General features: G+C 38.1%; 1 protein-coding gene across 4 annotated transcripts in view; it reads right to left on the reverse strand.

The window, feature by feature from the left end:
• Positions 1-759: 759 nt before the first annotated feature.
• LOC146929776 (uncharacterized) overlaps positions 760-27,859 on the reverse strand; it is a 68,753-nt gene continuing 41,653 nt past the window's right edge. For 2 of the 4 annotated variants that reach the window (XM_085701530.1, XM_085701531.1), the window contains exon 7: positions 2,392-4,575. In XM_085701530.1, coding sequence (XP_085557656.1) covers positions 3,281-3,997 — 717 coding nt within the window. In that variant the 5' untranslated portion in view covers positions 3,998-4,575 and the 3' untranslated portion in view covers positions 2,392-3,280. Of the gene's footprint in view, positions 1,488-2,391; positions 4,576-27,859 lie in introns of those variants that run through there. The other 2 variants (XR_015006153.1, XR_015006150.1) reach the window with 2 other exon arrangements.

Here is a 27,859-nt window from a genome sequence, read left to right on the forward strand (position 1 = left end):
TATCAGGATGAGATCTTCTCAATTTCTGCTTAACTGGAGGACACTCAGGCTTCAAAGGCAGTCGGTGTTCCACAACTTCAGCATCTAAACCCGGCATATCCATGTGTGACCATGCAAATATGTCAGCGTACTCTCTAAGAAGCTCAATTACCCTTTCCTTGACAGTTGCATCCTGATGTAAGATGTTTACATGTCATAAAACTATTTACACGTGAGTATAATATAGGATCGTTTCCACAGGGAGTTGCATATTTCATAAGCATTGTCGCAATATTTATCGCATTAAGGGTTTGAGTATAAGTTGTTTGTTTGTGTAAAACTATTTTTCTATTCGACAAAAAAGTAAAACGAGAGGAGATAGAGCTTATTTCGCTTGCGGTTAGAGATATCAACCAAGCGTAACATCAGCAATCTCTCGATCGATTAACGGATTCTAGCTTTATAACCAATATTATCACAATCACTCGACAATATCATTCGTTTCCAAATAAAATCGTTAGTTCTAAGGGATCTTTTAAACATCGATTTCCCAAACGTTTAAACGATCACAAAGTCGTTCGGATAATCTAATCGACGATTTCCCAACCGATTAAATGTCCAAAAGCATTAAGTTCTAGATTATCAGTGATTATCAAATATTAACATCCATGTCTAGAGTATTAACTTAAGATAGATTGTTATTCTATGTCTAGATTCAAAAGTTTGTGTCCAAATCATTTTGAATCTCAATAAACATTTAAAGCAAGAATAACAACAATATTGAATCAATAAGCTAGAACCTTATATTAAAAGATCAAGAAATTACATAATAGTTTGTTTGATTACCTCAAAACTACAAGAGTAGATGATAGCTACACATGTCTATGAAAGCTATGAAAAGGATGCAAAAGAGATGAAGATTCATTGACAAGATCCATGATGTCTCAACAAATCTTGGCTTGAATCTACTCCAAACTACCTTGCTTTGTGTTTCTCTCTTAAGAAATAGCTCTAACCTCTATCTAGTATGCAGAAAATTAATAAAACAGTGAGTGAATGACTAGAAAGAGGTGAAAATTCTATTTAAGTGGTCTGAGTTTATGAAATGTCGCTAATAGCGACTATTTCGCTATTAGCGAAAGCGTCAGTGGCCAATGGGGTTGTGCCACGTAGCCCTGAACCAGATATTTATGAGATTTCTCCCCCACTTTCGCTATTAGCGAAGTTCTCTGGAGCTTTTTCGCTAATAGCGTAAATGTCGCTAATAACATGATTCTTCAAGTCGGCTTAAGGCTTCGCTCCAGATTTCGCTGATGGCGTAACTGTCTGGAGTAATTTCGCTATTAGCAAAATATTCGCTAATAGCGAAATTCTTCAAGTTTGCTCCTGATCTCGCCCCAGATACGCTAATGGCGTAACTCTCCGGAGAAATTTCGCTATCAGCGGAAAACACGCTAATAGCGACTTCCTTTGAACTTTGACAATTCTTGCTCCTTGCTTGTATTTTCCTGCACAAAAAGGGTAGAATAAGGCCCAAAAGCATAAATGACATATTTGCACAATATTGGAGCTTTCCATGGATAATCTTGCAAAACAAGTCACTAAAATGCCTAAACTAACACATGAAATATATCACTTTTGAGCACTTATCAAACTCTACCCAACTTGGCTTTTGTTTGTCCTCAAACAAATCATTCAAAAAGGAAACTTACAGGGCTTTGGACAAGGTTTTTCAGCATGGTGTCAAACAGTTCAAAACAAAAAAATTTCAGGTGGTGATTCAAATATGATTGCGCGGGCAAGCATGAAGTTATCCACTAATCCAAGCATAAACTATGAATGTGAAACAAGTCCTAAGTACAAAATATACATCATAAAATTCAAAACACAAACATGACTATCTATGAACCACACCTAACACACTTCTTTGTAAGTAAATAAAACAAAGCAATAATCAACAAATGAGGGTAATGAACACACATCCAACAATCAAGCTAACATACTGATTAAGTTAGGTTTCCATCCAAATATCATCCCAAAAAGCACAGAAGCATGGATCAAAAGGTCTTTCTAGGGTTATAACTTGGTCGGGCTACAAAAGAAATGTCATATGTGGGGCAATTGAAATCAAAAAGCCTATCAAAGAGGAACATTCCTTGTATCAACAATTGAAATCCATAACCTTCCCTACCAATCATTACAAACCCCTGGTGATTAACAATCTAACCAATAACCTTGACAACTTATTCTATTTTTGATTTTTCTTTTTTTCTTCTTCTTTTTCTTTTCTTTTCTTTTTTCAAATGTACAAACTTTGCTACTACTAAAATAACTATACACTTCAATGTTGTCAGGTTACTTTAACAATTTCACCATGATACTTGACATAAAATTCCTCCCTTTCTCCCCAACTTGAACACAACAAAACTCTAATTGAATGTTCCCCTATCCTAAGGCAAGGGACAAAGTACAATAAAGTTAAGGGTTCAACAAAGTGAAAATATCAAAGTCCTAAAGTGAGTCAAACATGAATTGGATTTTTGAAAAATTTCAGGCAAATTCAATGAGCATTGTGCTTATGAATATTGACAGTTCATGTTTGAGGACTTGATTCATTTGGCTCAGATTGGGTTAACAAATACTCGCTCTTCTCACGGGTAGGCTTTGTGTGGTCAAGTGTTTCAACTCAAATTCAAAAATTGCCTTGATCCTTTCCATGCTTTCATACAATTCAAAATAATTATCAGATTTAACATAACAAAAACAAGTTACACATTGATTATTGGTCTCCAGCATATAGTATCAAAGATTGAAGCTACCTCGCTTTTTAGGCTAAGTACTAAATGGTTCAAGACAATCATGTTTGTGTGAAAAATTTGATGAGATACATTTTGTGCAAAGTACTAGTTTCAAATTCTAGTAAAGACCTAGAATAACGGGAAACCAATACCTTGACTTTGCGCATTCTCACAATTAATATCACTATCACACACCTGATTGTTTGCTCAATATTCGGCTCTTTTGAGCACTTCAACTTTGATGTTCATGAGCAAATTTTTCTTTCAAGAGACACAAGCAAGATTAAACAAAAGATATTCATCCAAAGCATTATTAGTTAAACCAACAAATAGCTAAGTTATTAAACCAAAACCAAAGTACCAAAGTAAAGTGTCGAGCACTAAAAACCACAGTGCTCGAAAAGTACAGAATACAAAGGAATTAAAACAAGTTCCAACTGAAAATCAAAAGCATAAAGGTCAAAAGCACAAAATAAACCATCACTAAAAACACAAATGAGTGATCACTGATCAAATCCTGCATCATCCATGTCCAGGTCCACATCACCAACTCCAGTAACTCCAGCATCATCCTCTGTGGCCTCATCATCTGCTGCCGCCCCCACATAAGGACCTGGCTTGCCCTCAGGCCAGTGAACATAAGCCTGGTACATCTTAGGTGTCATGACCGGGTAATCAGGATTCCCCGGATACATCTGAGCATTGTAGAGATCCTGATGGATGCCTTGATTGCTCCTATAGATGGCATCATTCTGATCTATTAGGTAGGTGTTCTGGTCCCTAACATACTGATTGTGCCTCTGCTGCTCCTGCATGAAAGTCTGAAAACCGGAGAAGTCAAAAGCACCAGTGGATGGTCCACCCTCATCATCAGAAAAATGGTATTGGTGAACCCTCTGTTCTCTCTTCACCAAGCTATGAACAAAAGTGTCATCAATAGGGTGCTCAATGTGTTCGTCTGGTTGAGGAATGTCCACCTCATTTTGTTTCGGCAAACCCATGATAAGTCCAGGGAACATAAGAGCCGCCTTAGAACTTGTTGCAATATTCAGGGCCACACGCTTCATCTCGTTTGAGATGACCCTATCAACATCTACCTGAACGCCTTTCATGATGCACCATATGAGTGGGATAACCGACTTTGGAGCGTCAGAAGTGTGGCTTTTGGGTTGGACATTATGCACTAAAAGTTGGAAAACCACACTAGCCTTTGCATTCATGTCCACATAGAGCGCATGCTTGATTTTTCCTTTGGGATTCCTGATGAATCTCCTACCCGGAAGAAGGACCTCCCTCTCAATTTGCTCAAACTGCCAATTGCCTCTGGCATTTCTTGACCCATAAGTGCATAGGGTAGGCACGGTTGGATCAGGGGACGGTCTAGTTCCAAGGGATTGTCCAGGAAGTCATTGATTGCGTACCTATCAAAACGGATTTTTCCCTCGCACATAAGTGGTGAAAGAAAAGGTGTCAGCCATGGTTGTGGGTGAGCTGTCAGTCACAGAATTGCAATAGAACTCCTTCACCAGGTCTGTGTTAATGTCGGTGCAAGGGATGAGGAGTTTAGCCCATCTGCGGTCAACGAACATGTGCAGCATGTTTTGGTGTGGGCCATCTGGGTTAATCTCAAAGGTTTTCTCATGCAGGTCTTATATTTTCCCATGGTAATGAACCTGGCAGAGTGGGCTTGTGTTGGGAAACGGTTTGGGATAGGTGGTTGAGGTGTGGCTGATGTTGAGGCAGATTTGCCTCGAGGACGTTTGGTACCGACAGTTTTTGCTGGGTTTTTAGGAGCCATCTGCAAAACAACCAGGAAATTCCAACATATAGCATTGAAAGAATTAGAACAAGCCTGGAATAAGACATTAAAAATTCAAAAATTTTGAAAATCTGGGCAAGTTCGCAAGAAACTCGCTAATGGCGAAAATATTTCGCTATTAGCGAAATTCAACCCAAAATCTGAGCAACTTTCGCTATTAGCGAAAAAATTTCGCTATTAGCGAATTTCTTCGAACTTGCAAATTTTCAGATTTTCAAATTTTTGTTCCTGCAAAATTTTCAACACAATCTAGCATATTTCAACCCTTGTTTCACCCTATGTTTCTATAAACACAATAAAATCATGAAATGAGCCTAAATCACAACATTTGCACACAAATCATTCAAACCCCTGTTTTATTCAAAAGTTTACAAATAGGTCAAATTTTCAAAATTGAATGTTTGTGGCATGTGGGTCGTGATTCTTGTTCCTTTCCAAACTATAATCCTATGAAGAGCAGTCTCTAATCACAACATTTAATCATAACCCGATCCATTTCTAAAAATGCAAAAAGCATGATATTTTTCAATTTAAGAATAAGAAAGGAAAGGAGAGTCAAACCTGTTAAATCAGTGAGAAGCAATGCAAATGCAAGATGGAATGATGCAGATTGAGTGCTTGACTTGAATTGAAATATGTGTGATTTTTGTGGGTTAGTTTTTGTGTGAGAGAAGAAGTTTGAGTGTGTTTGTGAAAATGGGAGAAGTGAAACTGATAAAATGGTAATAGTGGGTGAAAAATGAGTGGTTGTGAGGAGTTAAGGGGAGTTACTCCCCTTGGGCCCACAAATTTTTTTTCTAAACGCACCAAATTTCGCTAATAGCGAAACTCTCTGGAGTTTTTTCGCTATTAGCGAAAATCTCGCTATTAGCGAAATTCTTCAAACTCAGTTTTTCAAATTGCTTCATTTTGGCTTTCAATGCTTATGATCTAATTCCTACTGCAATAAAACATAAAAATGAACTTACAAAACCGGGTTGCCTCCCAGCAAGCGCTTGTTTTTTGTCATGAGCTCGACGCCTTTATCGATGAAGAATTCATGGTTCACTTAGTGAAATTGTCGACGTTTGTCGATCAACTTCACCACCAAAGTAGTGTTTCAACCTCTGCCCATTCACGGTCCAGTTGGCTTTTGTCATTGGATTTTCCAAAACCACCGCACCATAAGGCTTAACCTCTTTGATTAAAAACGGACCGGACCACTTTGACTTGAGTTTGCCCGGAAATAACCTCAATCGTGAGTTAAAAAGTAACACCATTTGACCGGGCTCAAAGTTCCTTTTTACGATCCGCTTGTCATGATAGCTCTTCACGTTCTCCTTGTACAACTTTAAGGACTCATAAGCTTGATTTCTCATTTCCTCTAGTTCATGCATTTGAACTTTCCTCTTCTCTCTCGCTTGTTCTTGATCAAAATTCAAAAACTTTAGCGCCCAAAACGCTTTGTGCTCCAATTCGACCGGCAAGTGGCATGCCTTCCCATACACCAATTGGAATGGTGTGAAACCCGTAGGTGCTTTGAAAGCGGTCCTATAGGCCCATAACGCTTCATCAAGCTTTAGTGCCCAATCCTTCCGTGATGTTGACACGGTCTTCTCAAGGATTCTATTGATTTCCCGATTGGACACTTTGGCTTGGCCATTGGTTTGTGGATGGTAAGGTGAGGCAACCTTATGCTTCACTCCGTAGTGCTCAAGAGCTTTGGCTAGTTGAGAATTGCAAAAATGAGATCCGCCATCACTAATAAGCACCCTTAGAGTTCCAAAGCGGGTGAATATGTTCTTCTTGAGAAATTTAATCACCGTTTTGCTATCGGCTTTTGGAGATGCGATAGCTTCAACCCACTTGGATACATAATCTACGGCCACCAAAATGTATTCATTTGCAAAAGAAGATGGAAAGGGGCCAACAAAATCAATCCCCCAACAATCAAACACTTCGACCTCAAGAAGGCATTGAAGCGGCAACTCATTCTTTCTTGAAATAGCACCGGTTCTTTGGCAATTATCACATTGCTGGCAATGTGCATAAACATCTTTGAAAAGTGTAGGCCAATGGAACCCGGATTGAAGAACTTTGTCGCCGTTCTTTGTCCGTTGAAGTCTCCGCCATAGGGTGAATTATGACAATGCCACAAAATCTTCCTAGCTTCATCTTGAGCAACACATCTTCTCAAAAGATTGTCCGCTCCAATTTTGAACAAGGGTCATCCCACACAAAGTGAGTGAAATCATGGAGGAACTTTTTCTTTTGTTGCCAAGTGAAGTCATCTGGAATGAAACCCGTTGCTTTAAAATTCGCCATGTAGGCAAACCATGGCCTTTCTTGCACCATGATCAACTTTTCATCCGGTAATTCTTCTAGCACCTCATTTTCTTTCTTTGTCACCTCTTCGTTCACCAACCTTGAGAGATGATCCGCTACCAAGTTCTCGGACCCCTTTTTGTCTTTAATCACCAAATCAAACTCTTGGAGCAAGAGCATCCATCTAATAAGCCTTGGCTTGGAGTCGGACTTGGTAAGCAAGTACTTTATGGCTGCATGGTCAGTATAAATGACAATTTTGGAACCAATAAGGTAAGAACGAAACTTCTCTAATGCGTATACAATTGCAAGCAACTCTTTTTCTGTTGTTGCACAATTAATTTGATCATCATTTAAGACCTTGCTCGCATAATGTATAACATGAAATATTTTGTCCTTCCTTTGACCTAAAACAGCCCCCACCGCATAATCACTAGCATCGCACATAAGTTCAAAATTAAGGTTCCAATTTGGTGCGGAGATTATGGGTGCGGAGGTCAATTTCTCTTTCAAACATTCAAATGCATGTAAACAATTATTATCAAATTCAAAGGACTTATCTTTGTTGAGCAAGTTGCTCAATGGCTTTGCAACTTTGGAGAAGTCCTTGATGAAACGCCGATAGAATCTGGCATGACCAAGAAAACTTCTTATGCCTTTGACAATGACGGGTGGTGGAAGCTTTCCAATGACATCTACCTTAGCTTGGTCTACCTCGATACCTGATGTAGGATTTCTACATGTCATATAACTATATACACGTGAGTATAATATATGATTGTATCCACAGGGAGTTGCGTAAATCATAAGCGTTTTCACATTAGTTCACATTAAGGTATCCTTTATGTATTGTTTGTTTGTAAAACTATGTTCCTAAACGACATAAAAGTAAAAACGAGAGAAGATCGAACTATTTCGCTTGCGGTATAAGATAACAAGCAAGCATAACAGCAACAATCTCTCGATCGATTAACATACTCTAGCTTTATAACCAATATTATCACAATCATTTCTACAACATCCTTCGTGTCCAAAGTGATATCGTTATTTCTAAGTTATCGTTTAAACATTCATGTCCAAATCCCTTAAAAGATAACAAAGTCTACCGGATAACTTAATCAACCGTGTCCAGCCTGATTAAGTATCCGAAAGCATTAAGTTCTTGATTAAAAGCGATTATCAAAGATTTACAAACTTGTCAAGAGTGATATAACTTAAGATAGATTGTTATTCTAGTTCTAGATTCAAGAGTTCGTGTCCAAATCATCTTGAATCTCTTTGAAAGCATTAAACACAAGAATAACAACAATATTGAATCATTAAGCTAGAACCTTATACATTAAAAGATCAAAAGATTACATAATAGCTTGTTTGTTTACCTCAATACTACAAGAGTAGAAAATAGCTACACATAGACATGTAAACTATGCAAAGGATGAAGGAAAGATGAAGATTCCATGTCAAGATCCTTCGTGTCCAAAGCGATCTTGAGTTGAATCTACACCTAAACCACTTGCTTTGTGTTTCTCTCTTTGAAATAGTTCTAACCTCTCTCTTAGACTGTATGAAAATATCTAATAAAACAGTGAATAGTCCAAAAGAGAGGTAATAATTCTATTTAAATGGGTTATGTTTTTGCACCTACGCTAATAGCGAAATACACGCTAATAGTGTAGTAGGTCGGCCTATTTAATGGCCAATGGAATTGTGCCACGTTGGTCCTTTTGCCCTGCTTCGCCCAAATCACGCTAATGGCGTAGTTCTCTGGAGTATTTACGCTAATAGCGAAATGCACGCTAATAGCGAATTTCTTGACAACCAGCTTCTGCTTCGCTCCAGGTACGCTGTTGGGGTAGCTGTCTGGAGTGATTACGCTAATAGCGTAATATTCGCTAATAGCGAATTCTTCAAATGTGCTCCAGAATCACGCCCCAGATACGCTAATAGCATATCTCTCTGGACTTGTCATTTCTTTAACACGCTAATAACGTAGAACACGCTAATAGCGTATGAAGGTGAGAAAAACACAAGAAGGGGGGGTTGAATTGTGTTTTGGAAAATTCTTCGTTTCTCCTAAAAACTAAACACACTGGTCAGAAGCTAAGTGAGACAGCTTCTGAAGTGGTAATTAGAATCTAAATGCAGCGGAATAAAACAGAGAGAGAAGAAGAACGACACAAAGCAATTATACTGGTTCCTTCCATAAACCGGAAGTAGTCCAGTCCCCCTTGCACTTCCAAGGAGATTTCACTAGGAGTAATATCTGATTACAATTGCTCAAGCACACCTGCAAGAGACTTCCTTTGTTCAAGCACACTTTGCAAGAGTCTTCCTATGCTCAAGAACACAATCAAGAGACTTTCCTGCTCAAGCACAACTGCAAGAGACTTCTAACTAAACAAAATTACACAGAAAATTGTTTAAGGTTGAACACTTGATATACAATCAGAGGTGCTCACAATACAAATCAGATACAAACTCAATAACTTAAGAATTTCTAAGATGAAACTTTGAGACACAGAAATTCTAAGTGAATGCAGAACAATTTCAGCAGAGGTTTGGCACTTGTAAGAATGTTGTGAGTCTTTCGTTCAGCATTACCAAATCTCTAAGTCTTCACTCCTTTATATAGAGGTGTGAAAGAGACGTTGTGAAATGGCCACCACATCAAAGAGTCGTTGTTGAAGCTTGATCTTTCACCAATGATCTTTTGCCTGATTTGGTTGTTGTCCTATGAAGAACCAATTTGAAATCCATTCCCATTGTGAAGGAACATCTTTGTAGGCAAGTTGTTATTCTGGAGTTGTTTTCTTGTCCTCTAGCGTGGACACAAAACAGAGTAGTGGAGAAGGTGGTTGTACAGTTCGTACAAAGTACAATGTCAACGCTTTTTGAAGATATGGTCCCAAGGCCTTCAAATCCTCACCAAAATGACTGTTGCAACCATCCATTAATCTTCTGCAGTGTTTTCGAATCCAATAGACAGCTTTTGAAGTGTTGATCTTTGAATCTTCAGCTTGTGGTGATAATCAGCTTCTGATGAGCTTCAGCTTCTGATGAAGTCGCTTCTGAACTATCTGCTTCTGATGGCTATACGCTTCTGAAGGCTATCTGCTTCTGTTGACCTTCAGCTTCTGATGACTTTCAGCTTCTGATGATCTTCAGCTTCTGATGATCTTCAGCTTCTGATGACGTCACCATTCTTTAGTAGCACTTATGACTTCAGATGCACTTCTTTTCAGATGCTTTCAAACTTCCTTTTCTTTAGTCCATAGCTCTCTATTTGTTCTTCAGAACCTTTATATAATGTAAATTTTTAACTATGGTCCTGTTCATTTGAACAAATATTAGCTAGTCCAATTTACAATTTTTAATACCTTGTTATCATCAAAACTCTTTAAGGTTCATTGTTAAACACATTTTGTTCCAACAATCTCCCCCTTTTTGATCATGACAAACAATAGTATTTAAAATTGATCAATTGTTGTTAATCTAATTAACAAGTTGACTTTGGGGTTCTGAGGTTTGTAAGCTCAGAATCTGAGGTTTGTAAGCTCAAACTCCCCCTGAGTCTGATAGTCTTTAAGGTGAGGTTTGTAAGCTCCCCCTAAGTTCTATCCGGGTTAATTAAATTCTTTTTGGCGCACAAAAATAATATCAGAGCTTAAAAAATTGAAAGAATTAACTTATAGAAGAATGGTTCAATTAATTTTATTTGAAATTTGATACTCCTTCTTTCGTTCATAGCTTATACCTTTAAGGTAAAAATGATAGAAGTTTTTCAAAATAATCTTCAAATATCATTAATGGGGCTCAGAGCCTTTAAATACTATCACATATACTCCCCCTTTTGTCATTATCAAAAATAACAAATAAACATAAAGGACAAAAGGATTTGAGAAAAACTCAAACAAGAAGAGAGTATAAATATGATCAGAACCTATAGTCTTATCAATAATATAATCAAAGCAAAAATAAATCAGTAAATCAGAGCAATGAATGTAAACAAAAATATTCAGGCATTGTTAGTCAGAACCACTAAGAATTCAGAAGCAGTAAGAAACGTAAGACAAGAGATATTCAGAAGCAAGAAATAGAAAAGGATTAAAACAAACAACAAACAGAAAATAAACACTAAGGTGTGCAACTAAGGTTTGGTTTGCAGTTGTTTCATCATCTTCTCCATTTCTTCTGCTTGCTTCTTCAACTGTTCTTCAAGAAGTTGTTGCCTCTGGAGAAGAGCCAATTCCCTTGCATTAGCTTCTTGCTGTTGCTGTGCCATCTGCTGCCTCAGAAGCTTGAACATTCTAGCTTCTCTTGTCATATATCAGCTTCTGAGTAGAATGGCTTGTTTGACAGAAGCAGCCTTGAACTTCTCTTGGCTAACTCCATATCCTTCAAAAATTTCCTTACAGTAGCAGCCTTGATTCTGATGCATTTCCTACTTACAGATGCTATCAGATCAGTAGCTCTTTTCTGCAGGGATTCCCATTGCTCTTTATAAGCTGATGACAAATCAATTTCCCATCTTTGATCAACCAGATGATGCACATCAGAGAGGATCTTGAGTAGCTCAATGTCAATGTACTCAGATTCCAGAATGTTCAAGGGTGGTTGTTTAAGAATTTCTAGGTCTGAGGATTGGTTAGAAGCACTAGGGGAAAGGTCTTGAACAGGAATGGATTCTGGAATGATGAGTTGTTCAGATGGAGTTGAGGATGATGGTTGGTCAGGATCAATGTGTGAGGTTGATGTTGAGGCTTGGAGATTGACTTGATGATTGTCAATGTCCATGGGAATGTGTTGGGGAGAGGATTCATCTGGTTGTGGTTCAGATTGTGGTTCAGTATGCTCTGGTTGTGGTGAAGATTGAGGTTCAGTTTCAGGTTCAATGTTGGTTGGTGGCTGTTGTGGTGAAGTTTGTTGAGTTTGAATGTTGGGTTGGGGTTCAGTTTCAGCTATGGGTGATGGGGGTTGTTGTGGGGGTGATGAGGGTTTGTGTGGTTCTGGTGTTTGATGTTGGGGGCTTTCTGAAACAATTTTCTCATAAGCAACTGCTTCTGAGGTTGTCTCAGAGGCTTTCTCTGAGTTAGGTTCAACATTTTCTGGTATGATCATGTTGAGCGGTTGAATGTTAAGAGGTTGAGGGTTATGGCGGAGGATAGTATCAATGACTCTGTCTCTCTGCTCAGCCATTTCTCCTAGCTTCTGATTGATTATATGACCAACTGGTTCATAAGAGCTTGACTGAGAGGGCTTTTTATTGGTCTTGGTTGATGTCGAACGGCTTTTTACTGGTTTTCGAAAAAGGAGTCCTATGGGTATATCATCATCAAAATCTGATGATGATGAGGATGCGGAATCTGATGATATATTGACTACCTCTTCTGGTTCAGGATCAAAATCCTTCTGAGAAGACTCACTCGTCATCAGCATCAAGTGCTTAGCTTCTGAAACTACAGACTCTTGTAGCTCAGATGCAATTTCCAAGACTTTTTCAGCTTCTGCCTTCTTCCCTTGTAAATCCTTCAAAGCCAAATCAGAAGCAGCTTCAGCTTTCTTGGTAACATGAGGAAAATCCTTGGTCCTCCTCAAGGCTAGTTTCTTCTTTCTTTTTGGTATAGCAGGCTGATCAAGAGCAATACCAACATCCAGGATCAACCTTGAATCCATCTCTTCAATAGCTTCTTCAATTGATGGCATTGCAAAACCACCAATTTTAAGCTTATCAGAAGTGACCTTTGCCTTCTTTGCAGATTTTTCAACTTCCATGTTCTTCTGCAGTCAGTTTTCTTTTTGACTTTCTGCCTCTGGCCCGTGGCAGAACACCACCATACATCTCCTCAGGTACATCTTCCAACCTGATAACCTTGTTGGTTGTCTCATAGTGATCCTTGATGTACAACATCTGCACATCAAGAGGATCCTTCTTGCAGATTAGTGGAAAATCCTTCATGAGATCAGACAAGACATTGGATTCACTCAAATCAGTTTGAATCTTGGTGACAACAGTGATCAACTTCATATTCTTGAGGGTTTGAGCATTTATGAACTTCCCAGTCTTAGTATCAAGCAGCTTATCTGTGAAGGCTTCAACACTGCTTAGTTTGTCCAAAACTCCTCCTTGATAGAATATTTCTAACAAGAGTCTTCCATAAGGTACCCAGGTTCTATGCTGCAGCTGACTCTGTTTCAGACACTCTATCAAGTACTTGAACATGTATTTTGGCACGTTCACTTTTTCTTTCTTAATGAAGTGCTGGAGAAAGACTTTCTGTGCCAGATTGGGTTTATCATTTCCACCACATGGAAGCAAGTTTTCATTCTGAATCTTCAGAAGCAGCTTCTTATCCATGCTTAGCTCAGAATACTTTCCTGCCTGCGTGGAGTTGTACAGAGCCAAGTTCACTTTCTCTTTCCAGATGCGTTCTTCAGCAGTGCTTGAAAGATCAATTTCAGAGTATTTCCCAGAAGCTTCTCTACGGAGTACAGCTTCTATCTGCCATGCTGCAATGCTCACTGGAATACCACAAATACTTGACCTGATTTCAACACCGGTAAATGGCTCAAGTCCCATTTCTTCTTTGGTCTTCCCTTCCAGTTCTGGATAAATCAAAACCATTTGACTTTCTTCAGCTATAGACGCAGCTTTGTCATATACCTTAGCTCTCACCCAGAAGTGTCTAACCAATGCTTCGTATGTCGGTCCATTCAACATCTTGAAGTAATGCATAAGTTCTTGCACTTCATAGTAGCTTCTGATCCAACACTCATGGAAAGCGAGTGATTCAAAATCCACCGGATTTTCTATTTGAACCTGTAGTTCCCACTCTTCCAGTTTCATACTTCTTCCTCTGTAGTCATATTCAGGAACCTTTCGTGCTGTAGATTCTGAAACTCTTGAACTTGATGATGCCATGGATGATTGAAGAAGATGATGATTTTAGGGTTCTAGGGTTGAGAGTTGCGCTTACTTCGCAAGAGGTTTGAAAGCAAAGTGTTTGTTTGTGAAGTGAGTAGTGTGTGAATTGACAAAGTGTTAAGAGTAAAAACGATTGCAATTCAAAAGTGACAAACAAACATAACATTAATGACAAATTGGGGGCGCGTGAAAGTAGTTTTCAAAGCTATTAAATCATCATTGCCCTTTTTAGTTATACACCAATACAGACAGGCCACGTCAAAAACTTTCAGAGTAACTACCAAGTTAGTGGGCCAGAAGTTACCATAAAAAGTAACTCCCAACGTTTCCATTAACTCTACTATTTAGAAGCATAAAATCCAGCTTCTGGACTTCAGATGCTGACGTCATCATCAGAAGCGGGTTTTCCTCAGAACCTCAATAAAGAGCTTCTGATGGACTACTGCTTCTGAACTAACTTCAGAACCTAAAATCCTATTCAGGAGCAAGCAAACATTTAATCAGACACAAAGTGCATGTTTAAATTTTTCTTTATAAAATCAAACCTTTCAACAGTTAAAGGCTTAGTAAATATATCAGCCCATTGATTTTCAGTATCAATGAATTGTATATCTAAAATTCCTTTTTGAACATAGTCTCTGATAAAATGGTGTTTGATTTCAATATGCTTAGCTCTTGAATGCAAAATTGGATTTTTAGACAAACAAATAGCAGCAGTATTATCATAATAAATGGGAATACTGTTAGCAATTATCTGATAGTCTTCCAACTGATGTTTCATCCAAAGTAGTTGTGTACAACAACTTGCAGCTGAAATGTATTCTGCTTCTGCTGTAGACATAGCAATAGTTGTTTGTCTTTTGTTAGCCCATGATATAAGATTATCACCCAGAAATTGACAATTGCCACTGGTTGACTTTCTTTCAATCCTATCACCAGCATAATCAGCATCACAGAATCCAATTAGCTTATAATCTAAGGATTTCCTATAAAGGAGTCCAAGATTAGTTGTTCCTTTCAAATACCTGAAGATTCTCTTGACAGCAGTCATATGAGATTCTCTAGGATCTGATTGGAATCTTGCACACAAGCATACACTGAACACAATATCTGGCCTGGATGCAGTGAGGTATAACAAAAAACCAATCATACCTCTGTACAGCTTCTGATCTACTTTAGCTCCTTCATCTTCTTTGCTTAAGGTGCACGTAGGGTGCATTGGAGTGTTTATCACTTTACAATCTTCAAGCTTGAACTTCTTCAGAAGCTCCTTTGTATACTTTGATTGATGAACATAGACTCCATCTTTGCATTGATTAATTTGAATGCCCAGGAAGAACTTCAGCTCTCCCATCATGCTCATTTCAAATTCATCCTGCATTAACTTAGAAAATTCCTTGCAAAGAGATGCATTAGTAGAACCAAATATTATATCATCAACATATATTTGCACAACAAGAATATCTTTCCCAAGGGTCCTTCTGAAGAGTGTTGTATCAACCTGTCCTCTTTTAAAATCATTTTTGATTAAGAAATTACTTAGTCTATCATACCAAGCTCTGGGAGCTTATTTCAAGCCATATAGTGATTTCTTCAGTTTAAAAACATGGTCAGGATATTTAATATCCTCAAATCCAGGAGGTTGCTTGACATACACTTCTTCTTCTCTAACACCATTAAGAAATGCACTCTTGACATCCATCTGATATAATATTATGCCATGATTAACTGCATAAGACAGAAGTATCCTGATTGCTTCCAATCTTGCAACTGGAGCAAATGTTTCAGTGTAATCAATGCCTTCTTGTTGACTATACCCTTGTGCAACAAGTCTTGCTTTGTTTCTTGTTACTTCTCCTTGCTCATTCAACTTGTTTCTGAATACCCATTTTGTTCCAATAATGTTCTTGTGCTGAGGTTTGGGTACCAGATCCCACACATCATTTCTTTGAAATTGATTCAGCTCTTCTTGCATAGCTAAGATCCATCCATCATCTGAAAGTGCTTCATCAACTGTTGTAGGTTCAATCATTGAGATCAGTCCAATCATTGATTCTTCTTGTCTGAAGTATGATCTTGTTCTTCTTGGACTATCTTTGTTTCCAATGATTAATTCCTCAGGATGTGAAGACTTGTGCTTGAATGTGTTTCTGGGAGGATCTGCTTGATGTGAGCCATCTTGTGCTTCATCAGAAGCAATTTCATCTTGCGCTTCTGATGTGGGTTCAGCTTCTGGACTTTCTTCAGATTCAGCTATCTGATCAGGTTCTGGAGTAGCTTCAGGAACCTGTATCTCTGCAAAACTTTCACCTTGCTTTGAAGTTTTATCTTCAAGCTCTTTGTCATCAAATTTCACATGCATAGATTCTTCAACACAGAGTGTCTCTGAATTATACACTCTGTATGCCTTTGACCGTTTAGAGTAACCTAGGAAGATTCCTCTTTAGGCCTTGGCATCAAATTTCTTTAGGTAGAGCTTGTTATTCAGAATGTAACATGTACATCCAAATTGATGAAAGTAAGAGATATTGGGTTTCCTTTCTTTAAAGAGTTCATATGTTGTTTTCTCCAAAATAGGTCTAATATAGATCCTGTTCTGGACATAAAATGTTGTATTCAATGCTTCTTTCCAAAAATGTTTTGGTAAATTGTTTTCATGGATCATGGTTCTGGCCATTTCTTGTAAAGTTCTATTCTCTCTCTACAACCCCATTTTGTTGTGGAGTTCTAGGAGAAGAGAATTCATGGACAATTCCATGTTTTTCACAAAAAGCTTCAAATGGCTCATTTTCAAACTCTCCACCATGATCACTTCTGACTTTCAAAATCTTTGATTCTTTTTCAGATTGAATTTGTGTGCAGAAACTACTGAATACATCACAAGCAACATCTTTACTCTTTATGAATTTCACCCAAGTCCATCTGCTATAATCATCAACAATGACTAATCCATATTTACTTCCATATAAGGATGCAGTACTTACTGGTCCAAATAAATCAATATGGAGTAGTTCTAAGGGTCTGGAGGTCGAAACAATGTCTTTGGTTTTAAAAGATGATTTCACAATTTTCCCTCTCTGACATGCACCACAGAGTGCATCTGAATGATAGTCAATGTCTGGTAGCCCTTTGACAAGTTGTAACTTACTAAGCTTAGAGATTAATCTCCAGTTAGCATGTCCCAACCTTCTGTGCCACATCCATTTCTTATCATTCACTGATAGAAGGCAAATCACCTTCTGATCAGCCAGTTCAGAAAAATTGATTTTGTAGACATTATCAACTCTTTTTCCCTTTAACACAATGGATTTGTCTTCCTTGTTGATTACAGTACAGTTGGTTTTCTGAAAAAGCACATCATAACCATTATCACAAAATTGACTAATGCTCAAAAGGTTATGTTCAAGACCATCTACCAACCATACATTATTAATTGAGGTAGAGGAATTACCAATAGTTCTTGTACCTATGATCTTGCCAGTTTGGTTGCCTCCAAATTTCACACTTCCTCCTTCCTTCATTGTTAGGCTGAGGAAGCTTGACTTTTCTCCTGTCATGTGTCTTGAGCAACCGCTGTCTAGGTACCATGATTTTTGCTTTGGTGCTGCTCTTAGACATACCTGCATCATTGACATTTTCAGATTTAGGTACCCATGGTCCTATGGGTCTTGAAAGGTTAGTACTTGAGGTTTTACTCTTCACTTCCTGTACCTTGTGCTGTGAGTTGGATTGCTTCTGATTAACCACCACCTTAGGTTTTGGTACTTCAGAAGCAGTAACTGTCTTCTTCTGAAACTTAGACTTCAGAACCTCAGATTTTGGTTTCACCAGACTCTGAGGAACAGGTTCTGATCTTTTCAGGATCCTGATCTTTGAAGTCTTGGATTCAGATTTGATCATAGCCTTTGGCTTAGAGTTCTTTGGCTTTGAAGTAATCTTAGCCTTAGAGCCAGAAGCTTCAGGTTCTGATTGAACAACAGTTTCCAACTCAGCACCTTCAGGTACAAAGAAGGTTTTCAGACCTTCCTTGATGCATTCACAACAAGATTTAAGATTGGTTTTCTCAAGTTTAACTTCTGGAAAACCAATTCCTCTGCCATTGTTCTTGTAAATGCTATAAATCATAGAAGCCACACTGCTTCTGTCAATGCTAGATATGATAAAATCTTCAAGAGCAATTTCATGGTTGCTTAAAGGTTTTTCATTACACTTTTCTTGTAGCTTCTGACATAAGAACCTGAGGTGATCTTCATAAGTTTTACACATGAAGTCAAAGCCCCTAAGTCCTTGTTCAGAAGCTTTCAGATCCAATAGAGTTGATTTTTGCTGTTTTACCAAATCAACATATTTTTCTTTTAAATCCTTCAACTCATTGGTTCTTACTTCAAAATGTGTAAGAAGTTCTTTAAGTGACTCAACAAGTTCATCTCTGGGAATCTTAGAATATACCTCATTCTCATCTTCAGAATCTGATTCTGATCCAGCTTCTGAAGTTGCTTTGGCAACTAACCCAACTGCTACCTTTGAATCTTCATCAGCTTCCTCTTTATCAGATCCAGATTCACTTCCCAAATCATCCCAGGTTGCCATTAAACTCTGCTTGATCTGCTTGTTGAATTTACTTGGTTTGAACGTTGACTTCTTTGACTTGTCCTTTGACTTCTCCTTTTGAAGATCAGGGCATTCAGCAATAAAGTGTCCAGGCTTCTTACAGTTGAAGCGTCCCTTCTGATCTTCTTTCCTTGAGCTTCTGGAGTTACTCCTTCTGGCTAGAAACTTTCTGTTCTTCTTGGCCAGATACTGAAGTCTGTTGGAAAGCATGGCCATTTCAGCAGCATCTGGTTCAGAATCTAAACTTGATTGTTCTTCCTCTTCAGATTCAACCACTTTGAGAGCTTTTGATGACTTGCCTTTGGATGGAAGAGCTATTGATTTACTCTTCTTAGTAGACTCATGTTCATTAAGACTTAACTCATGAACTTTGAGAGAACTAACAAGATCTTCGACACTTAATGTGTTTAAATCTTTAGCTTCCTCAATGGCAGTCACCTTTGGTCTCCATCTTGCAGGCAAGCTTCTGAGTATCTTGCTCACATGGTCAGAAGCAACATAGCTCTTCTTTAGAATTTGTAGCCCAGAGACTAAGGTTTGAAACCTTGAGTACATCTCCTCAATAGTTTCATCATCCTTCATCTTGAATAACTCGTACTAATGTAAAAGCATGAGAGCTTTAGCTTCTTTGACCTTCTTACTGCCTTCGTAGTTAGAACAGAGAGAAGCAAACATAGCTTTAGCAGTGGATTTGTCACTCATCTTCATGTACTCTGCTTTGGGTATGGCAGTGACAAGAGCTCCTCTGATAATGTGATGCTTCTTGTAGAGTTTCTTCAACTCAGGAGTATGTTTCTTTCTATCCACAGCAGCTCCTTCTTCATCAAGGTCTAAGCCACTAACACCATCTTCTAGAATATCCCATAGTTCTTCATCTAAGCTCATGATATAACTATAGAAGTTGGTTTTCCACCAAGAAAATTCTTCAGCATCTCCGTTGAACTTTGGAATCTTTCCAACACTGGATTTCTTGTCAACATTGTAATCATATGCAACACTTTTGTTGTTGTTGGCAGATCCATTTCCAGAAACAGATTCGTCAGACATGTTTTTCTCTGATCTTGGACTGTTACAGTGTTAGGTGTTATCAACAGAACCAAGGCTCTAGATACCAATTGAAGGTGAGAAAAACACAAGAAGGGGGGGTTGAATTGTGTTTTGGAAAATTCTTCGTTTCTCCTAAAAACTGAACACACTGGTCAGAAGCTAAGCGAGACAACTTCTGAAGTGGTAATCAGAATCTAAATGCAGCGGAATAAAACAGAGAGAGAAGAAGAATGACACAAAGCAATTATACTAGTTCCTTCCACAATCCGGAAGTAGTCCAGTCCCCCTTGCACTTCCAAGGAGATTTCACTAAGAGTAATATCTGATTACAATTGCTCAAGCACACCTGCAAGATACTTCCTTTGCTCAAGCACACTTTGCAAGAGTCTTCCTATGCTCACGAACACAATCAAGAGACTTCCCTGCTCAAGCACAACTGCAAGAGACTTCTAACTAAACAAAATTACACAAAAAATTGTTTAAGGTTGAACACTTGATATACAATCAGAGGTGCTCACAATACAAATCAGATACAAACTCAATAACTTAAGAATTTCTAAGATGAAACTTTGAGACACAGAAATTCTAAGTGAATGCAGAACAATTTAAGCAGAGGTTTGGCACTTGTAAGAATGTTGTGAGTCTTTCCTTCAGCATTACCAAATCTCTAAGTCTTCACTCCTTTATATAGAGGTGTGAAAAAGACGTTGTGAAATTGCCACCACATCAAAGAGTCGTTGTTGAAGCTTGATCTTTCACCAATGATCTTTTGCCTGATTTGGTTGTTGTCCTATGAAGAACCAATTTGAAATCCATTCCCATTGTGAAGGAACATCTTTGTAGGCAAGCTGTTATTCTGGAGCTGTTTTCTTGTCCTGTAGCGTGGACACAAAACAGAGTAGTGGAGAAGGTGGTTGTACAGTTCGTACAAAGTACAATGTCAACGCTTTTTGAAGATAAGGTTCCAAGGCCTTCAAATCTTCACCAAAATGACCGTTGCAACCATCCACTAATCTTCTGCAGTGTTTTCGAATCCAATAGACAGCTTTTGAAGTGTTGATCTTTGAATCTTCAGCTTGTGGTGATAATCAGCTTCTGATGAGCTTCAGCTTCTGATGAAGTCGCTTCTGAACTATCTGCTTCTGATGGCTATACGCTTCTGAAGGCTATCTGCTTCTGTTGACGTTCAGCTTCTGATGACTTTCAGCTTCTGATGATCTTCAGCTTCTGATGACGTCACCATTCTTTAGTAGCACTTATGACTTCAGATGCACTTCTTTTCAGATGCTTTCAAACTTCCTTTTCTTTAGTCCATAGCTCTCTATTTGTTCTTCAGAACCTTTATATAATGTAAATTTTTAACTATGGTCCTGTACATTTGAACAAATATTAACTAGTCCAATTTACAATTTTTAATACCTTGTTATCATCAAAACTCTTTAAGGTTCATTGTTAAACACATTTTGTTCCAACAATCTCCCCCTTTTTGATCATGACAAACAATAGTATTTAAAATTGATCAATTGTTGTTAATCTAATTAACAAGTTGACTTTGGGGTTCTGAGGTTTGTAAGCTCAGAATCTGAGGTTTGTAAGCTCAAACTCCCCCTGAGTCTGATAGTCTTTAAGGTGAGGTTTGTAAGCTCCCCCTAAGTTCTATCCGGGTTAATTAAATTCTTTTTGGCGCACAAAAATAATATCAGAGCTTAAAAAATTGAAAGAATTAACTTATAGAAGAATGGTTCAATTAATTTTATTTGAAATTTGATACTCCTTCTTTCGTTCATAGCTTATACCTTTAAGGTAAAAATGATAGAAGTTTTTCAAAATAATCTTCAAATATCATTAATGGGGCTCAGAGCCTTTAAATACTATCACATATACTCGCCCTTTTGTCATTATCAAAAATAACAAATAAATATAAAGGACAAAAGGATTTGAGAAAAACTCAAACAAGAAGAGAGTATAAATATGATCAGAACCTATAGTCTTATCAATAATATAATCAAAGCAAAAATAAATCAGTAAATCAGAGCAATGAATGTAAACAAAAATATTCAGGCATTGTTAGTCAGAACCATTAAGAATTCAGAAGCAGTAAGAAACGTAAGACAAGAGATATTCAGAAGCAAGAAATAGAAAAGGATTAAAACAAACAACAAACAGAAAATAAACACTAAGGTGTGCAACTAAGGTTTGGTTTGCTGTTGTTTCATCATCTTCTCCATTTCTTCTGCTTGCTTCTTCAACTGTTCTTCAAGAAGTTGTTGCCTCTGGAGAAGAGCCAATTCCCTTGCCTTAGCTTCTTGCTGTTGATGTGCCATCTGCTGCCTTAGAAGCTTGAACATTCTAGCTTCTCTTGTCATATATCAGCTTCTGAGTAGAATGGCTTGTTTGACAGAAGCAGCCTTGAACTTCTCTTGGCTAACTCCATATCCTTCAAAAATTTCCTTACAGTAGCAGCCTTGATTCTGATGCATTTCCTACTTACAGATGCTATCAGATCAGTAGCTCTTTTCTGCAGGGATTCCCATTGCTCTTTATAAGCTGATGACAAATCAATTTCCCATCTTTGATCAACCAGATGATGCACATCAGAGAGGATCTTGAGTAGCTCAATGTCAATGTACTCAGATTCCAGAATGTTCAAGGGTGGTTGTTTAAGAATTTCTAGGTCCGAGGATTGGTCAGAAGCACTAGGGGAAAGGTCTTGAACAGGAATGGATTCTGGAATGATGAGTTGTTCAGATGGAGTTGAGGATGATGGTTGGTCAAGATCAATGTGTGAGGTTGATGTTGAGGCTTGGAGATTGACTTGATGTTTGTCAATGTCCATGGGAATGTGTTGGGGAGAGGATTCTTCTGGTTGTGGTTCAGATTGTGGTTCAGTATGCTCTGGTTGTGGTGAAGATTGAGGTTCAGTTTCAGGTTCAATGTTGGTTGGTGGCTGTTGTGGTGAAGTTTGTTGAGTTTGAATGTTGGGTTGGGGTTCAGTTTCAGCTATGGGTGATGGGGGTTGTTGTGGGGGTGATGAGGGTTTGTGTGGTTCTGGTGTTTGATGTTGGGGGCTTTCTGAAACAATTTTCTCAGAAGCAACTGCTTCTGAGGTTGTCTCAGAGGCTTTCTCTGAGTTAGGTTCAACATTTTCTGGTATGATCATGTTGAGCGGTTGAATGTTAAGAGGTTGAGGGTTATGGCGGAGGATAGTATCAATGACTCTGTCTCTCTGCTCAGCCATTTCTCCTAGCTTCTGATTGATTATATGACCAACTGGTTCATAATAGCTTGACTGAGAGGGCTTTTTGTTGGTCTTGGTTGATGTTGAACGGCTTTTTACTGGTTTTCGAAAAAGGAGTCCTATGGGTATATCATCATCAGAATCTGATGATGATGAGGATGCGGAATCTGATGATATATTGACTACCTCTTCTGGTTCAGGATCAAAATCCTTCTGAGAAGACTCACTCGTCATCAGCATCAAGTGCTTAGCTTCTGAAACTACAAACTCTTGTAGCTCAGATGCAATTTCCAAGACTTTTTCAGCTTCTGCCTTCTTCCCTTGTAAATCCTTCAAAGCCAAATCAGAAGCAGCTTCAGCTTTCTTGGTAACATGAGGAAAATCCTTGGTCCTCCTCAAGGCTAGTTTCTTCTTTCTTTTTGGTATAGCAGGCTGATCAAGAGCAATACCAACATCCAGGATCAACCTTGAATCCATCTCTTCAATAGCTTCTTCAATTGATGGCATTGCAAAACCACCAATTTTAAGCTTATCAGAAGTGACCTTTGCCTTCTTTGCAGATTTTTCAACTTCCATGTTCTTCTGCAGTCAGTTTTCTTTTTGACTTTCTGCCTCTGGCCCGTGGCAGAACACCACCATACATCTCCTCAGGTACATCTTCCAACCTGATAACCTTGTTGGTTGTCTCATAGTGATCCTTGATGTACAACATCTGCACATCAAGAGGATCCTTCTTGCAGATTAGTGGAAAATCCTTCATGAGATCAGACAAGACATTGGATTCACTCAAATCAGTTTGAATCTTGGTGACAACAGTGATCAACTTCATATTCTTGAGGGTTTGAGCATTTATGAACTTCCCAGTCTTAGTATCAAGCAGCTTATCTGTGAAGGCTTCAACACTGCTTAGTTTGTCCAAAACTCCTCCTTGATAGAATATTTCTAACAAGAGTCTTCCATAAGGTACCCAGGTTCTATGCTGCAGCTGACTCTGTTTCAGACACTCTATCAAGTACTTGAACATGTATTTTGGCACGTTCACTTTTTCTTTCTTAATGAAGTGCTGGAGAAAGACTTTCTGTGCCAGATTGGGTTTATCATTTCCACCACATGGAAGCAAGTTTTCATTCTGAATCTTCAGAAGCAGCTTCTTATCCATGCTTAGCTCAGAATACTTTCCTGCCTGCGTGGAGTTGTACAGAGCCAAGTTCACTTTCTCTTTCCAGATGCGTTCTTCAGCAGTGCGTGAAAGATCAATTTCAGAGTATTTCCCAGAAGCTTCTCTACGGAGTACAGCTTCTATCTGCCATGCTGCAATGCTCACTGGAATACCACAAATACTTGACCTGATTTCAACACCGGTAAATGGCTCAAGTCCCATTTCTTCTCTGATCTTCCCTTCCAGTTCTGGATAAATCAAAACCATTTGACTTTCTTCAGCTATAGACGCAGCTTTGTCATATACCTTAGCTCTCATCCAAAAGTGTCTAACCAATGCTTCGTATGTCGGTCCATTCAACATCTTGAAGTAATGCATAAGTTCTTGCACTTCATAGTAGCTTCTGATCCAACACTCATGGAAAGCGAGTGATTCAAAATCCACCGGATTTTCTATTTGAACCTGTAGTTCCCACTCTTCCAGTTTCATACTTCTTCCTCTGTAGTCATATTCAGGAACCTTTCGTGATGTAGATTCTGAAACTCTTGAACTTGATGATGCCATTGATGATTGAAGAAGATGATGATTTTAGGGTTCTAGGGTTGAGAGAATTGCGCTTACTTCGCAAGAGGTTTGAAAGCAAAGTGTTTGTTTGTGAAGTGAGTAGTGTGTGAATTGACAAAGTGTTAAGAGTAAAAACGATTGCAATTCAAAAGAGACAAACAAACATAACATTAATGACAAATTGGGGGCGCGTGAAAGTAGTTTTCAAAGCTATTAAATCATCATTGCCCTTTTTAGTTATACACCAATACAGACAGGCCACGTCAGAAACTTTCAGAGTAACTACCAAGTTAGTGGGCCAGAAGTTACCATAAAAAGTAACTCCCAACGTTTCCACTAACTCTACTATTTAGAAGCATAAAATCCAGCTTCTGGACTTCAGATGCTGACGTCATCATCAGAAGCGGGTTTTCCTCAGAACCTCAATAAAGAGCTTCTGATGGACTACTGCTTTTGAACTAACATCAGAACCTAAAATCCTATTCAGGAGCAAGCAAACATTTAATCAGACACAAAGTGCATGTTTAAATTTTTCTTTATAAAATCAAACCTTTCAACAGTTAAAGGCTTAGTAAATATATCAGCCCATTGATTTTCAGTATCAATGAATTGTATATCTAAAATTCCTTTTTGAACATAGTCTCTGATAAAATGGTGTTTGATTTCAATATGCTTAGCTCTTGAATGCAAAATTGGATTTTTAGACAAACAAATAGCAGCAGTATTATCATAATAAATGGGAATACTGTTAGCAATTATCTGATAGTCTTCCAACTGATGTTTCATCCAAAGTAGTTGTGTACAACAACTTGCAGCTGAAATGTATTCTGCTTCTACTGTAGACATAGCAATAGTTGTTTGTCTTTTGTTAGCCCATGATATAAGATTATCACCCAGAAATTGACAATTGCCACTGGTTGACTTTCTTTCAATCCTATCACCAGCATAATCAGCATCACAGAATCCAATTAGCTTATAATCTAAGGATTTCCTATAAAGGAGTCCAAGATTAGTTGTTCCTTTCAAATACCTGAAGATTCTCTTGACAGCAGTCATATGAGATTCTCTAGGATCTGATTGGAATCTTGCACACAAGCATACACTGAACACAATATCTGGCCTGGATGCAGTGAGGTATAACAAAAAACCAATCATACCTCTGTACAGCTTCTGATCTACTTTAGCTCCTTCATCTTCTTTGCTTAAGGTGCACGTAGGGTGCATTGGAGTGTTTATCACTTTACAATCTTCAAGCTTGAACTTCTTCAGAAGCTCCTTTGTATACTTTGATTGATGAACATAGACTCCATCTTTGCATTGATTAATTTGAATGCCCAGGAAGAACTTCAGCTCTCCCATCATGCTCATTTCAAATTCATCCTGCATTAACTTAGAAAATTCCTTGCAAAGAGATGCATTAGTAGAACCAAATATTATATCATCAACATATATTTGCACAACAAGAATATCTTTCCCAAGGGTCCTTCTGAAGAGTGTTGTATCAACCTGTCCTCTTTTAAAATCATTTTTGATTAAGAAATTACTTAGTCTATCATACCAAGCTCTGGGAGCTTGTTTCAAGCCATATAGTGATTTCTTCAGTTTAAAAACATGGTCAGGATATTTAATATCCTCAAATCCAGGAGGTTGCTTGACATACACTTCTTCTTCTATAACACCATTAAGAAATGCACTCTTGACATCCATCTGATATAATATTATGCCATGATTAACTGCATAAGACAGAAGTATCCTGATTGCTTCCAATCTTGCAACTGGAGCAAATGTTTCAGTGTAATCAATGCCTTCTTGTTGACTATACCCTTGTGCAACAAGTCTTGCTTTGTTTCTTGTTACTTCTCCTTGCTCATTCAACTTGTTTCTGAATACCCATTTTGTTCCAATAATGTTCTTGTGCTGAGGTTTGGGTACCAGATCCCACACATCATTTCTTTGAAATTGATTCAGCTCTTCTTGCATAGCTAAGATCCATCCATCATCTGAAAGTGCTTCATCAACTGTTGTAGGTTCAATCATTGAGATCAGTCCAATCATTGATTCTTCTTGTCTGAAGTATGATCTTGTTCTTCTTGGACTATCTTTGTTTCCAATGATTAATTCCTCAGGATGTGAAGACTTGTGCTTGAATGTGTTACTGGGAGGATCTGCTTAATGTGAGCCATCTTGTGCTTCATCAGAAGAAATTTCATCTTGCGCTTCTGATGTGGGTTCAGCTTCTGGACTTTCTTCAGATTCAGCTATCTGATCAGGTTCTGGAGTAGCTTCAGGAACCTGTATCTCTGCAAAACTTTCACCTTGCTTTGAAGTTTTATCTTCAAGCTCTTTGTCATCAAATTTCACATGCATAGATTCTTCAACACAGAGTGTCTCTGAATTATACACTCTGTATGCCTTTGACCGTTTAGAGTAACCTAGGAAGATTCCTCTTTAGGCCTTGGCATCAAATTTCTTTAGGTAGAGCTTGTTATTCAGAATGTAACATGTACATCCAAATTGATGAAAGTAAGAGATATTGGGTTTCCTTTCTTTAAAGAGTTCATATGTTGTTTTCTCCAAAATAGGTCTAATATAGATCCTGTTCTGGACATAACATGCTGTATTCACTGCTTCTGCCCAAAAATGTTTTGGTAAATTGTTTTCATGGATCATGGTTTTGGCCATTTCTTGTAAAGTTCTATTCTTTCTCTCTACAACCCCATTTTGTTGTGGAGTTCTAGGAGAAGAGAATTCATGGACAATTCCATGTTTTTCACAAAAAGCTTCAAATGGCTCATTTTCAAACTCTCCACCATGATCACTTCTGACTTTCAAAATCTTTGATTCTTTTTCAGATTGAATTTGTGTGCAGAAACTACTGAATACATCACAAGCAACATCTTTACTCTTTATGAATTTCACCCAAGTCCATCTGCTATAATCATCAACAATGACTAATCCATATTTACTTCCATATAAGGATGCAGTACTTACTGGTCCAAATAAATCAATATGGAGTAGTTCTAAGGGTCTGGAGGTCGAAACAATGTCTTTGGTTTTAAAAGATGATTTCACAATTTTCCCTCTCTGACATGCACCACAGAGTGCATCTGAATGATAGTCAATGTCTGGTAGCCCTTTGACAAGTTGTAACTTACTAAGCTTAGAGATTAATCTCCAGTTAGCATGTCCCAACCTTCTGTGCCACATCCATTTCTTATCATTCACTGATAGAAGGCAAATCACCTTCTGATCAGCCAGTTCAGAAAAATTGATTTTGTAGACATTATCAACTCTTTTTCCCTTTAACACAATGGATTTGTCTTCCTTGTTGATTACAGTACAGTTGGTTTTCTGAAAAAGCACATCATAACCATTATCACAAAATTGACTAATGCTCAAAAGGTTATGTTCAACACCA

This window comes from Medicago sativa, chromosome 4 (assembly GCF_051527215.1).
Source record: "Medicago sativa cultivar Bolivia chromosome 4, Bolivia_mono, whole genome shotgun sequence".
Classification (NCBI taxonomy): Eukaryota; Viridiplantae; Streptophyta; class Magnoliopsida; order Fabales; family Fabaceae; genus Medicago; species Medicago sativa.